At 37.7% G+C, this 14,554-nt stretch overlaps 1 protein-coding gene across 3 annotated transcripts in view; it reads right to left on the bottom strand.

Annotated features, from left to right (window-relative positions):
* CFAP58 (cilia and flagella associated protein 58) overlaps positions 1 to 14,554 on the bottom strand; it is a 129,882-nt gene that overhangs the window by 113,744 nt on the left and 1,584 nt on the right. For 2 of the 3 annotated variants that reach the window (XM_036223399.1, XM_036223398.1), the window contains exons 2-7: positions 11,294 to 11,575; positions 9,063 to 9,211; positions 6,379 to 6,535; positions 5,270 to 5,464; positions 2,670 to 2,807; positions 548 to 707 (exon numbers count right to left, since the gene is read on the bottom strand). In XM_036223399.1, the coding sequence (XP_036079292.1) occupies positions 548 to 707; positions 2,670 to 2,807; positions 5,270 to 5,464; positions 6,379 to 6,535; positions 9,063 to 9,211; positions 11,294 to 11,575 (1,081 nt within the window). Of the gene's footprint in view, positions 1 to 547; positions 708 to 2,669; positions 2,808 to 5,269; positions 5,465 to 6,378; positions 6,536 to 9,062; positions 9,249 to 9,371; positions 9,445 to 11,293; positions 11,576 to 14,554 lie in introns of those variants that run through there. The other variant, XM_036223400.1, reaches the window with a different exon arrangement.

Raw genomic sequence — 14,554 nt, 5'->3', positions numbered from 1 at the left:
TGACTCCAGAATTTGTATTCTTAATGATTTTTCTGTGCTGTACGGCCTCCCCTGGCACTGAAGTTTTTCCTCCACAAGTTGATGTAAGAGCTGGTAAAATAAGTGTTCGCCACATGGTAAAGTACTAACAGAAGAAAAATTAGGAGCCATTAATTTTTATCCCACTGATTCTTGGTACAATATTGTCTCAAATACTGCCAAAGGGGGACATGCGTTTTCATTTATCCCCTATCTTCTATGGGAAAAATGACTAAAGCTAAAAGTCATGTAGAACCCAGACCTAACAGTATAGATATTATTTACTCCACTGACAAATACCGAGCAATGTTTTGGGCTGGATTTACATGGTGCCAATACAGTCTGTTGAATAACTGTTTAAGGTATTCAAAACCATGCCCCTCCACATTGCCTACCTATCAGTTTAAATGTTGTTTTACTGATTTCATCTGGCATTTTTGTTTGTGTGCATAAAGTCCAGGGTTGCCAAAGTCACCAATGAAATGTTTATAAATGAATTTTTTATAGCACAAAAGATTTCTTGATTTACCTCTCTCCAATCCCAAGATCTGATTTTTCAGAGTTTCCTTGTTCTGCTCCACTTCTGCCTTTTGATCTTCAATCTGGTGCAATTTCTTGTGGATTTGCTCTCTGATTTTGTTGAGCTTCCCAATGTCAAGGCGCATCTGATGGACTTCTTCCTCTTTGGCCTATAATTAGTGAGAGAGAATTAACCAGTTATACTCAGTAAATAAAAGGCTGGAGCCTGGATGATGGTAAACTCAGAATCAATAAAAGAAAATTCTTCCTATGCCAGTGTGAAGTTGTTTTATTGGATTAAATCAAAACACACACTGGTTTCGAGGGAAATTGAAAAACTCTATTCTCTGAATAAAATATGTGGCTATATAAGCTAAAAATAATGAAAAGACTGATTAAATCTGATGTCTCAAGGCACCAATGAATGCTGAATCAAACAAGATAAGAATGCTGTGTTTCATGTATCATAAATGTGTGGATTTTGTGTACAAATGCTATGTTCGATTAGCAATTTTCAGGGACTCACAAAGTGATCTCTCTCAGAAGGTTATCAACATGCTGTAAAATACTCAAATACTCTTTTGGACCCACAAGGCCACTGTAGTACAATTACATACACTAGAGAAGGGGTCCTCCTTCCTCAGAGAATGTTGGTCTATGGGTATGTGTACAGACAGGTGCATAGGGCAATATTAATGGGCAAGTCTACATCATGGCAAAATGTACCAAAGCAATAATTCTACAAAGGACCAGATTTTTGTCTATATACCTGAAGTTTTATGAATGTTTTAAAATTCAAATTAATTTCTTCAAATTTTGCCATTTTTAGAACTCACTGAAAAAGCGACCAGTGATTCTTCTGCAAATAAGCATTAGCAATTATCCCTAGCTCTTGACAATAAAGAGACTGAACTTAGTTGAGCATATTATCCTCAGATTATTGGTAGAAGCAGAATCTCATAGTTTCAGGGTCTGATAACAAAAATATATCAACTTTCAAGGTGCCCCATTCGTGTTATCAAAGGAGAGAATTAACGGCAGAAATACTTTTACTTTAATTTCACCTTAGGGGCTAATATATTATTTTGGCTTAAGTAGTCATTTCATTTCTGCTTCATCTTGCAGCATTCTCATAAAGAATAGTTTCAAGTCAAACCATTCTGAACTGCTTAAAATGTTCCTCAGCCTTAGGTTCTACAGGGTCCAAATTAGTTGACTTAAGGCTCCCTTTCAATTAGAACAATAAGTTCTAATTCAGTAGTTAGTAATCCAGACCCCATGGTTAGATTTCATAAACATCCCGGAAACCTCTGAGACTGCATGCAACACAAGATACAAGATGTGCAATAAGTGTGTGTGCATGCACATGGGTGTGTGCATGTGCATATGTGTGTGCACATGTGCTTTTATCGGATTCTCAGAAGGGCTTGTGATGCAAAAACTGTATGATTCTCTGCTCAAATCTATGTATTATTCTTGATCAGTCACTCATTTTATACCTCGTATTCTAACATGAGCAGAGTAGGACTTATCAATTTTTCAGAATTAGTGATATACATAAAGTTGATCATATAGGCATAAAATATGTATCCCAGTATAAAACTGTTATGCAAACTTAATTTGCAAGCACTCTTCAAGGAAGAAAGGGAGAAGAATAGGAGGCCTGTCTTGAAATTTGCAGTGGGCAGAGTAAAAACCCAGCTTCTACAATCCTGGAAATAAATACCCAATAGTATCAGTCCATTCCCCAACCCTCCTATTCTACCTTCTCTATACACGTAATAAAATATAATCTGACTTCTTTGCCACTCGCTCATGTAAATGGTTTCTAGCTCTGGGCAACTGGTTACTTGCAAGTCTGAATTACAGAGATGAACATCTGAGCTCAGTTTAGAAAGCATTTGCATAATCATATGATCAATAATCAGGTTTGGAACTTTATAAGTAAGAATGGAAGTTATCACGCTGTCTGCTTCCAGGCATGAAGCAATCACAGTAGGCTTGCGCCTGTCCCTGATGTATCACAGCTAATGTAGGTTATAGAGCCAAGGGCTCTGACTGCACGGCAAACTTGTATTAATAGGGAATGAGGGAGGGAGTGCTGGGGAACAGATATGTCACTTGGCATTTACTTTAAGCTCCAATGCCTTCTGTTGGTTTTCCTGGGATAGCTGCTCACAAACCAAACTGTGTTGTTCGTTCTCTTGCTGAAGTTTCGAATTTCTCATCTGAAACTGCTCCAGTTCCTTTGCAGCTCTCTCATTCAATATCTGAAAGATGCAGAAGGAGCTGGTTATTGCTTTTTAATCTGATTACAATATCTGCATATCCACACAGGAGGCCCCGCAAACCTCCTGAGACAATCGCAGCAGCCACACTTTCTTGTCTTTGTGGAAATGGTCCTTTATGCCCAGGGAAAGCACTAACACACTCAAACATGATGAATGTTAAAATGGCTGAGGAAAATGACTCCTTCTAATGAATAACACAGAGAGGATTTTTTTTTTTTTTTCTGAGAGCCTTGGGAAGTCTTGATCACAGGTGGTGGATAAATATTTTAATGCCTGTTTGCCATTTGGCAGGCTTTGCATACGCAACAATTGCTATAATCATTGCAAATGAGCTAGAGATTCAAACGAGTTTTATCTGCTGTGGGGCTAGGAAGCTACATCTTCAGAAGCAAATCCTGCATTCACATGCCTACAACTTTTTCAGGAACAGAACCATTTGCCAACACCAACACAGAGACAACTCCCTTTTAATCCAACTTAAGTCAAAACCATGGAACAGGTGTGGAATGACTTCTACCCGTCTGACTTCCCTTCCCTGACAATAGGTTTTATAAAAAGAGAAAATTATATTTTAAGAGGCCATTTCAATTGGAAAACAACTGGGGAGATAAAAGGATATCAAATAGGCTGAAGGAAAAAAAGAGAGGACAAAACTTACTCCGAAACATAGTTGACCCTTGAACAATGCGAGGGTTAGAGGCACCGGCCTCCCACACAGTTGAAAACCCATGTGTAACTCATGATTTCCCCAAAATACTTAACTACCATCATCCCTTGGTGTCTACGGGAGGATTGGTTTCAGGACCCCTGAGGATACCAACATCCACGGACACTCAAGTACCTTATATAAAATGATGCCAAACAACAGTACGGGCAGCTCTTCACATCCGCGATTCCTAGCCGCAGATTCCCAGCCGCAGATTCCCAACCATGGATCTTAAATGCTGTTTCGATCCACGATTTGTTGAATCTGTGGATGCGAAACCAGCAGATAAGGAGGGACCACGGTATATTTATTGGGTAAAAATTTGCGTCTCAGTGAACCGGTGCAGTTCAAACCTGTGTAGTTCAAGGGTCAGCTGTACAACTTACATGCAAGCAAGAGTTAAACGTGGGGGGAAAAAAATCATCCAATTTCCTATCAATAGGGACCAAATAAAATATAGCTGGCTATGCTAAAAATGAAACTGTTAAGTCCTGGATATTGCTAAATACAGCGCTATAGTTTTATTGCGATGTTCAAAAATCTCTCAAATTTTCTGTTCAAAGGAGTTTCATGTTTTTCTCAAGGATATTGAACATTACATATTACCTATGTCTGGCTTTATATAAAACAAAGCAACTGACAAAGAAATGTATTCCGATATCTATTTTTTAGATAGAAAAATGCTATATGGCTTGACAATTCTTTGGAAACTTCTTCCAAGAAAATATTTTCTAGAAATAAATTTTTTCAATTACATGAATTGCTTCTTTAAGAAATGAGAAAAGAGAGTAGAATTACTACTGAGTTGCTTTAAACTACTATTCCAGGGGAAATGTTATTAAAAAAAAAAAAGTACCATATTTAAAATGTGTAAAGACTGAGTATGGTTTCCTAAACTTCAAACTTAAAAATAAACCTATTAAAAATAAGTCATGATATATTCACACAATGAAATGTTATACAGCTATAAGAATGAATGCTCTATTGAGTTCTGTCCAACAGGACTTTCTGCAATGACGGGAGTGTTCTCTATCTGGGCTGCCCAATAGGGTATCTACTAGTCATATGTGGCGACTGAGCGTTTGAAATGATGCTAATGCAACTGAGGAGCTGAATTTTTAATTTTATTTAATTTTAAATAACTTAAATTTAAATAGCCACATGTGACCAGTCGATACCATAGTGCAGTCCCATAACTGCCAGGCAGCAACATAAATGAATGTCACAAGCAGAATATAGAGCAAAGGAAGTGAGACACAAAATAGGACATCCTGGATGGTTTCATTTCTGTGAAGCACAAAAATAGGCAGAACTAATCTCTGCTTAGAATTCAGAATGGGGATGACTTTTGAGGGAGAAAGAAACTTGAACAGGGCCACAAAGGACTTTCTGGGATACTGGTTCTTGGGCTGGGTGCACGTGACCAAAATGTGTTCGAGTGGAGAAAATTCATCAAGCTGTGCACTTGCAACTTACACACTTTTCTGTGGGCATATTACACATCAGTAAAAGGTTAAATATAAATTAATTAACCTCTAGGAGCTGAAAATAAAAAAAGGAGGCATATCTACCTCGAAGATCCATTCGAAGTGCTATGTGTTTTGTTACCAACATCTCTAGTGAAGAGAGTTTTTGTTACTTTCCAAAGAAAATTCAAAATGCCCTAAAGGGCCACGATCAAAGACACCATTCTTGTTTTTTCGAGGACCCACAGAGCAGCCTGCACCCGGCACACCTTCTGCTCCTTCAGCTGCTGCTCCAGCTTCTGGAGCTCCTCCTTGCTCTTCTGCACGTACTGCTGCAGGGCCTTGATTTCCGTCTGCCTGGTGTCCATGTCTGTCTGAATCTGCCTGAGCTCTTTCTCTAGTTTTTCCTTCTTCCGAGACTCCCGGGAAGTTTCGTTCTGACGTTGCTGGATTTCTTGTTGGAACTATGGACAAAGAAAGGAGAGGGAGGAAAGAGATGAGCTCCTTGCCTGGACAAGTCTCAACCAGCCACGCTGCCCCCTCTCTCAGACCCTTTATTTTTAGGGCGGTCACTCTGTAGTAGCACTTCTCCTGTACAACAGTCATCTTTGAACCCTGGTGTTCAAGCTTTTCGAGAATATTCTGTATTGTTTTTCAGAGCCTTGAGACCAAACATTCTCCCTGATGGTGGGAACAAATCCACAAAGAATGATATAAAACTCAGTTAAATATAGAAGCCCAGAATTCTAGAGAAGTTAAAAATGGAAAGAATTCATCCAATTCTCCATCAATAGAAACTAAATAAAATGTACCCGGCTACCCTAAATATGAAATTGTGTTTTACATGAGTACTGGTTATTGCAAAAAAAAAAAAAAAAAAAAAAAAGCACTATAGATTTATTACAATGTCCAAATTCTATAGAAGGCCTTTCTCTTATCTCATGCTCAAAGAAGTCTCATGTTTTCTTCTAGACAAGGGACTTATATACTACCTATTTGACTTCTGGCTTAATATAGAAGTGTTCAGAATGGTCAAGGTAGATGGGCTCCTCACAAAGGAAGAGAGTCAAGGGAATGATTTCCACCATCCCCAGATGCAAGTCACCCTGGCCTTCACAGAGAACACCTTCTTCGGCCAGGATTGTAAGCAATACACAGCTTTAGTGACTTCTCAGAAAGAGAATGCTGAGGAGAGTGACTCAAGAAAAATTGCTCTCGTAAGAATAAACCAGAAAAACAAGCAGAACAGTGGATGCTTCATTTGGGCAGTAGGGGTAAATTTGAGAGAGGAACATGATGGAAAGGGAGACTGGGGAAGACTGAAACATCCTTGTAGAAAGTAATGTTCCTTCATCGTGCCCTCCATGACAAAGCAGACCTGAGTGATGGTCTGCTCGGCCTCTTCTCTGCATCGCTCCATTTCCTGCTGCTGTTCAGTGATCTGAGCTAAGGACTCTCGTAATTTGACCACTTCTGTCAAGAGCTGGTCTCGCTCCTTTGTCACTTCTTCTTTGAACTTCAGCAAATCTCGGATGCTAAAAAAGAACAACACAGAAGTCAGGCTAAATGGCCCTCTGCTCAGGAGTCCTTCTTAGCATCCCCTGAGCTCATTTTCATGAAAAAAACTTCGGGTCAGGGATGAACACTATTCAGGTGCGAAAGAGAAAGATCTTTATGCCTTGACATGGGAGCCGTTTGTGAGTTGTTCACTGAAAAAGAAGTTTGAATAATAACATGCATAATATAACCCTTTTCATTATATTTAAGAAATTGCAGCTTCTGTGTGCATGTGTGTGTGTGTGTATGTGTGTGTATTTTATAGGCATTTTTTATGGATATCCAAAAAATAAACACAAAACTGTTAACTGATTATCTCTGAAAAGTGAAATTTAGAGTGGAAGAGTTGGTGGGGGGAATGATTTTTACTCCTTAGTTTCCACGCCTTCGTTTTATTTTGAATTGTTGCAATAAGACTGTATTGCTATTGTAATTAACCCTAAGAATGTGTCAATTCAGGAAATTATTTAATATATCCATTGGAGGCCTCAATCACAGCTATAAAGTCTAAAGTGAAGCATAAACATAAGCAAATAATACATGTTGCCATTTTTCTATCCATTCACCCATATAGTTTCTCTCAAAGAAATCCAACCCATATAAATTGTTTTCAACAACAAAATTTGGAAAATCATTCATGATGCCAGTTTTCAGAGAATATGTGATAATAGTTGTTGATCTGAATTATAAACTAGTTACTTCCACATTTCAAAAACCATTACATGTAATTTGGTGTGACTTTCTGCAGAATTAGCATTTTGAAAGTAGGGAAGCTATATCTGATGTGACTTATGCAGCAGAATTAATCTAAAGCAAGGCAGCTACTTCGGAGCTGAGAAAGCAGACAACTTGCATTTGAGGCCCTTGCAGTTGACAGTCACCAAATGACTTTTAGAAACACAAATAATTTGATGATGTTTACTTACCAACAATTTTGATATTAGGTAAATGAATCTTCAAAACTACATTGAAACTCTTCTCCAGAAACAAAACCTCACATTCTGAGGTTACCGGGAAGAAAAGCTATACCTACGTGCACTGTTGATGATAAAATTCTGGGCTGGAGAGTTTCTTCAGTTCTCCTCAACCATGTGCCAATTCTCATTAAAATGCCTCCTAACTGAATCAGTTCCCTCACATGGCTCTTCAATAGTTGCTATAATTATGTTTGACTTCTTTCATAACAGACTTCATTATGATGGACATCACATCGTCTGTTTGTTTTTCCTATTGCTTCCCCCAATACTCGCACTTAGAACTACCTCTCAATATTGGCTAAATGCACCTGGAAAGCATGAGAAACCTAGCCAGCAGTTAGATTTGGTTAAAGATGCCTGAGGAAACATATATTCATTCTTGATTAATGTAAGGTTTTGCATAGCTTGAACAGTGTTAGGCTCCTAGAGGGAAGGTAAAGGTATCTTTCTGCAGGGAATTCACATCCTAATTAGTACAGAAGCACATCAACAAAAAAATTCAATACAATGTGATCAATGCCATACTTGAGGTAGATGTTGGGACCTATGGAAACAGTGAATGTAGTGACTCTTCTGCTTGGTCATTGGGTCTGGGGTTGGGGAAAAGGTTGGAACTGAGATGCCGATTGTGATGGAATTAAGATGGTGTTTGAGGTGGATCTTGAAGGATAATTGTTTACTATGTGGATAAGGGGGAAAAAAGATTCCTAGCGTAGAACAATATGTTCAAAGGTATGGAGGCATGAGTAAGTGTGGTGTTCTAGACAGGAGTCTAGCAAGGCCGACTGGGGCAGATCTATGAAGAGCCCTGAAAGACATGTTCAAGACTTTGGACTTTATCATTTGGGAACGAGTAGCTATCAAAGGTGTTTATGCTGGAAATGGAAGCATGTAGGTATATGTTTCAGGATCATAAATCTGGTATGTGGAGATATAAAGAAGAAAGACGTCTTCTTGAAGGCAGGGAGACAAGTTAGGAGTCTACTGCCAAAACCATCAGAGGGTGAGAGGCTCAAATCAAGGAAGTAGCGTAGGCAATAGAGAGTAGGAAAAGATGGAAGTGATGTTTAGAAGACTGAATCAACAAGACAAAGTTTTAAGGGATGAAGGAATGGCAGGGTTGAAGCACAACTCTGTTCTGGCAAAGAGCTTGAGAGGTTGGAAGGATGATAATGCAACTTCATGGGGGGCGGGGGAAGACTGAGAGGAGCTGGAAATCTGGGCAGAAAAGCAGCCGATTCCATTCCACACAAGTTTGAGAGAAATAAACCTAAAACCTTTACTCATTTTGAAACTGTAATACCAATTCTTATAAAGCCAGAAATTTAATATAACCATGAATCAGTCCTTGAATATGGAGAAAGGGATTATTAAAAATTAAAAATGGCAATAGACAGAAAACAATGTGTGGCAAACCAAGAAAGGAGGGTCTTGCATCACAAAGGTGACACTGGCAAGCCCCAGGCTGCCTGTCGAAGGAGTCCTCTGCAAAGGCAAGTCCAACATGTATCAAAAAGGCAATACCTACTTGCTATCCTGGTCCATTGATAATCCAGACCCTTGCTCGACTAGTTTGGTTAGGTTCACTATTTCCTCTTTCAGGGCAAGAATCGTCTCCTTTGCCTTCTGCTCTTTATCATAGGCTGAGTCCACCATCTTCCAAGCCTTTTCAATTTCCTAGGTCGGCCACAGGACATCAGTGAGAAAAGCCAAACTAGGTTCCAGATGTAAGATAAACCAAGCAAACAGAATAATAAAACAACTACAATATAGTAGTCACTTATGGGGAAAGAAGAATGTATATAACATATTATGCATTAAATTTATATTGACTTACCGATTGTTCAACATGAGCTCGTCAATACTGAACAGCAGTTTTTAGGCAGGGTATTGGAAAGGATATTTTTTCTTGCGTAGATGAGTGTGACTACAAGACTCACATACTGCAAGGGTTGCTATAACTAGAAAGATATTTCTAATAAAAATGTTAAGATAGATTTACAAAATTAAAAGTGAAAGTCTATGTGCTTTCCAAGTCCAGACATTTTTTTAAAAAATAAGCTTTATCACATAAGGAATGATCTTGGATCCAAGCCAACAATGTGAAGTTCTTGATAGATTCCAAATAAAAAGTGTATTTCGTTCTCAGGTTCCAAGTGAATGACTGGATGACAATGTGAGCCTTAGAACAATTCATAGCAAAGTGGTCTTTGTTGTCACCTAATTGTACACAACAGCCTTGGTAATTTCCATTTTCACAAACTCAAGCCCAGGGTTTCTCATCAAATGCCTATAGGGGAGAAACAAACCCCACAGCAGGGAATGGAAACAATGACTCAAGTAGCTTTGGCTTCCCTACTGTTATGAAATGCAATGTAGAATATTAACATAAATACTTAAAAGAGAACTATAGCTATCCAAATAAATGAAGAAAGCACAGTAAATATTGCAACAGCCTTGAGTTTTACCCTGCCACTTCGTTTTCTTGCAAAATTTCAGCTAGTGGAATGTGAGTACTTTACACAGGTAAAAACCTATTAGCTTAAGGCAAAAATATTCCACTTTCATGTTGACAAGAAATAAAATGAGTGGAAGAAAGTATTTAATTTAATTAAATAAATTAATGCTGTCACAATAGAGAGGCAAGACTCTTGGGTAAGTAACTACAACACATAACTCGGAGATTTGAAACAAAAGTCAGTTTATAGGATATGTTTTTCTATAGCAAACATATATACTATATTCAATAAAACAAATAAAGGATATTTAAATGGAAATATGATTCCACGAAGACTTGTCCAAATCAACTTCACCACATAGATTTTAATCAATTTATGACTTCTATTTCCAGTTTTTAACTTCACAATAGTGTTTTTTCCCTCATCATAAAATTAATTAAAGCCTTCTTATGCTGGTTTTTCAGCAAAGAGAGGAAAATGACAATAAGGAGAAAATAACACTTCAAAAAAGTCATTTCTAAGAAAATGTTATAGTTTGCACTGGTCTTGGAAATTCATTTGAATTGGCTGATGTTTAATTGCATGATATCAAGGAAATTATCTTAAAAGTTTGTGAATTATGTCTCATCACTAGAGTTGTAATTACAAATTAAAAAGTCTTAACTTCTTATCACCCTGACATCAACCTGGAACATTTATGTTTTACCTTCAAGATAATGCACCACACTTGAGGATGGAAAAAGAAAATGTAAAACAAAGCTATGCTTCCCTAAATAACCCCCCTAGTTTGAATCCCTGTTCTCTCATTATGAGGAACTGGGAGGATCAAGGCAGAAGCAAAGTGATACTAAGAAGAAATATCATGAATATTACTATCTGAGAATTCCCAAGGCAATCTCTCCTAAAACAGTAGAAAAAGTAGAAATATAAAAATATCTTTAACAAGCTACCACCATGAGATACTTAATTACCACTCATCTTATGTAAAACAAGACATACTGAGATTCCTAATATTGCACTTACTTATCTCTAACTCTTTTTGCTAAGCCAATATTTCTTAGAAACCGAGTCAGTAAGGTTCTATATTATTTTCTGAATAGTGAAATTTACCCAGGCTAATTATTTTCTTTGAAATTGAACATTATGCCCTAGGTTTAATGAATATATAAATCATGTGAATTTTTACTTACTAACTCATTTACTACCAGCCCAAAGCTGCCAAAATAATGAAAGGATGATGTTTTAAATACAGGACGCATTTATGGCAGCTCTCCACTGGTCTCGTTTCTAGATCACTGACCTTCTTCAGGGACGCAATGGTGGTCTGATCATCCTGAGACAGCTTCAGGGCAGTGGCGACCTTTGCGGAATTAACCACAATCTCTGCATTTAGCTCTCTGCATTTGGCCATCAGACGCTTTTCATTGTCGTAAGACTTTTTCATGATAGCATGAAGCTTCTCATATTCAGTCCTAAATTTCTCCAGGCTTTTGTCTCCTGAAAGTTCATTGAGAACCTCCTGAAAATCCCTTTCGATTTCTTCGAATGCAGTTTCTTCCAGCACTGTTTTATCACCCTTTTCCTGTACAGAAGGGCAGGCATGGGAATGAGCATTGCAATACTTACACCGTTACCATTCAAGAATTACTGTTAATATCCATGAATAAAAGACCTTCATACAAGCAGAATAAAATCCACTGACAAGCAGAAATTTGAAGACTATAGGAAAGGAAAAGAACAACTATATGAAGTTCATACACACACACACACACACACACACACACACACACACATCCTATTACATGGTGTTGTTACGGATTAGATTAAATGAGATAATTCATGTTAAACACTTAGTCAAGTGCCTGACAAATAGTAAGTGCTCAATAAATTCTGATGGCTGTTACAATTATTCCAGGCCCTGATCTCTTTTCACGTCATCCTACTTCTTACTGTATCAGGATTGCAGAGGGAACCCGTGCCATGTTGAAGTCAGACTTAGGAACATCTTGGTATACATACTACAATATCACATATACTCACAGTGAAACCCATCTGAAATATGGGATAGGTGTTCCATAATTTTTATTCCATAAGAAAATTAGGCTAGGTCATCTCCGTAAGTATATCAAAATGCCCCCTGTGCAATGTTCATGGGCCTTTTTCCACATTTGCTTTCTATGTTTAGCTGGACAACAAATTATTCAAAAATATAGACCCACCTAGGAAGACCAGGTGCTGTAGGTATAAAATAAATAAATGTAATTCAAGGAAGTCTGGCTATGACTAAGATAAGAACTCAGGAATTAGTTACATAAGGATTCTTATTTGCCTAGTGTATGGGCTGAATTGTGTTCCCCAGAAAGTTATGTTGAAGCTCTAACCCCTAGTACTCATGGATGTGACCTGATTTGGAAATAGAGTCATTACATACATAATTAGTTAAGTTGAGGTCATACCGGAGTAAGATGTGCCTTAATCCAATATTCCTTGCGTCCTAACAAAAAGGGGGATTATAACTATGAGTGGTGATGGCTGTTAACTAAACTACTTGCTGTAATCATTTTACAGTATATATGTATCAAACCATTATATTGTACACCTAAACTATACAATGTTACATGTCAATTATATTTCATTAAAAAGCAGTGGGAGGGGGGTGGACACAGATAGACATACACATTAGGAAAACTCCATGTGAAGGCAGAGATTTGACAGATAAAGCTGCAAGCCGAGGAAAGCTAAGGATTGCTGGCTACCAGCAGAAGCTAGGAAGACACAAGGAAAACTTTTACTCAGCCTCAGAGGGAGCATGCCCCTGCCAACAACTTGATCTCAGACCTCTAGCCTCCAGAACTGTGAGACAATTAAATTCTGCTGTTTTTAGCCACCCAGTGAGTGGTAGTAAGTTATGGCTGCCCTAGCAAATTAATACACCTATTTCTTGTTAGATACAGCACAATAAAAAAGAATAGATATGGTTAGTATATTTATTCATACATTCAGCAAATACTTATTGAACATCACTATATGTACGTCGGAATGATGAAGGCTATAGGAGACCCCAGGATAACAAACAAACAATCCTCCCACAGGAACTTTATCCATTAATAGTTGATGAGGTTTTTGGTTTTTTTTTTTCAGATAATGTATAGAATTTGATATTATAAAATGGATTCAAAATTCTACAAGGACCTATACAAAGACAGAATTACTACCAGAAGCAAGAATTTAAGTAAATTTCAAAAAGGCAATGGCATTTAAGCAGGCCCAGAAGGGAGAGAGTGGGACTTTCATAGGTAAACACATAGAGAAAGGGCATGAGCAAAGGTTTGGGGCCAAGCCAGGGTCCAGGATTTGAGGTTGGTTAAGAATCTCAAGTTGGCTAAAGTATAAGAAGTATGACAGGGAGAAGGAAGGAGAAGACTAGACAGAAAGTTATGAATAGTCTGTGGAGGCCTTGAATGGTATTCTAAGGAATATGGAGTGAATTATTTTCTAGGCCACAGAAAACCACTGAAGACTTTTGAGCAAAGAACTAATAATGTTTTCAACATTACGTTCTGATTGTCTACATTGAAAAAGGCTTTAGCATCGAAGCTCTGTTACCAGTCAAGGAAATTGACTGAGATGATCTTTAATCCCAATAATAAAATAAAATTCAAATTCACACTAAAGATTTTAGGCGAGTAGTCTAGTTGCCCTTCTGCTTTGACAAGCCTGTCTTGACGACATGGAGAAAGTCTACGAAGTTTTGGTTTTCGAAAACATATGTACTACTGATTAAATTTCTGAAGATGGCATGCAAGCAACACAGAGTCCACATCTTAAAACAGATGTCAAGTCACAAGCATATCTACAACATTTCGTGTAACGATGTTAGTGCTAATGTTAAATTCACCAGAAGTTTTCTTCCTGACTAAAAGCAGATTATTGCAAAGATCACAATAGAGCAATTCCACAACGAAAGAAAAATTACATTAAGGAAATATAGAGCTGCTGTTGCTCTGTGCTTTCCCCTTGTTGATGCTAAGCATGAGCACACAGAAAAATATATCACGGCAATGTTCTCAGCTCCATCCCTGTAAACAGTATTAATGTCAACACTTGACACCAGCCTAATGATTTGTTGGCAGACCAGGATTTCCCTATATGCTTGGCACTTAGCACAGCAATGGAAAAATATCAAAGAAAGAAAAGTTTGAAAGAAACTTTTATGAACAGAAGAGATTTATTCATATTGCTATTTAAAAATATATTACTATTAAAAGCAAAGCAAAAATTATCTCTTAGCTGTGACCAATAACCAGTCAGTATCTACACTATTATGTCATATAACCATATGTTTCAGCAGTATAGTTTTAACATGAACTAATCAGAGAGGAACTGTAATGCTCCTTCATTCAACACCTATCTATTGAGTGTTTATTATCTGCCAGGCACTGTTCTGGGTGCTATGGATACCAATCAGTGGGGAGAAGGAAAAGGAAAAAGGAAAAGAGAGTTGCAGTGAAAAATGAGGCCAGATTGGAAATGAAGACTTATGAAAGCAGAGGTGAAAAAA

The sequence above is a fragment of the Rousettus aegyptiacus genome, unplaced genomic scaffold (assembly GCF_014176215.1).
Source record: "Rousettus aegyptiacus isolate mRouAeg1 unplaced genomic scaffold, mRouAeg1.p scaffold_m13_p_6, whole genome shotgun sequence".
NCBI lineage: Eukaryota > Metazoa > Chordata > Mammalia > Chiroptera > Pteropodidae > Rousettus > Rousettus aegyptiacus.
The sequence above is the reverse complement of the archived record's forward strand: the minus strand, read 5'-3'. Positions and strand labels throughout refer to the sequence as shown.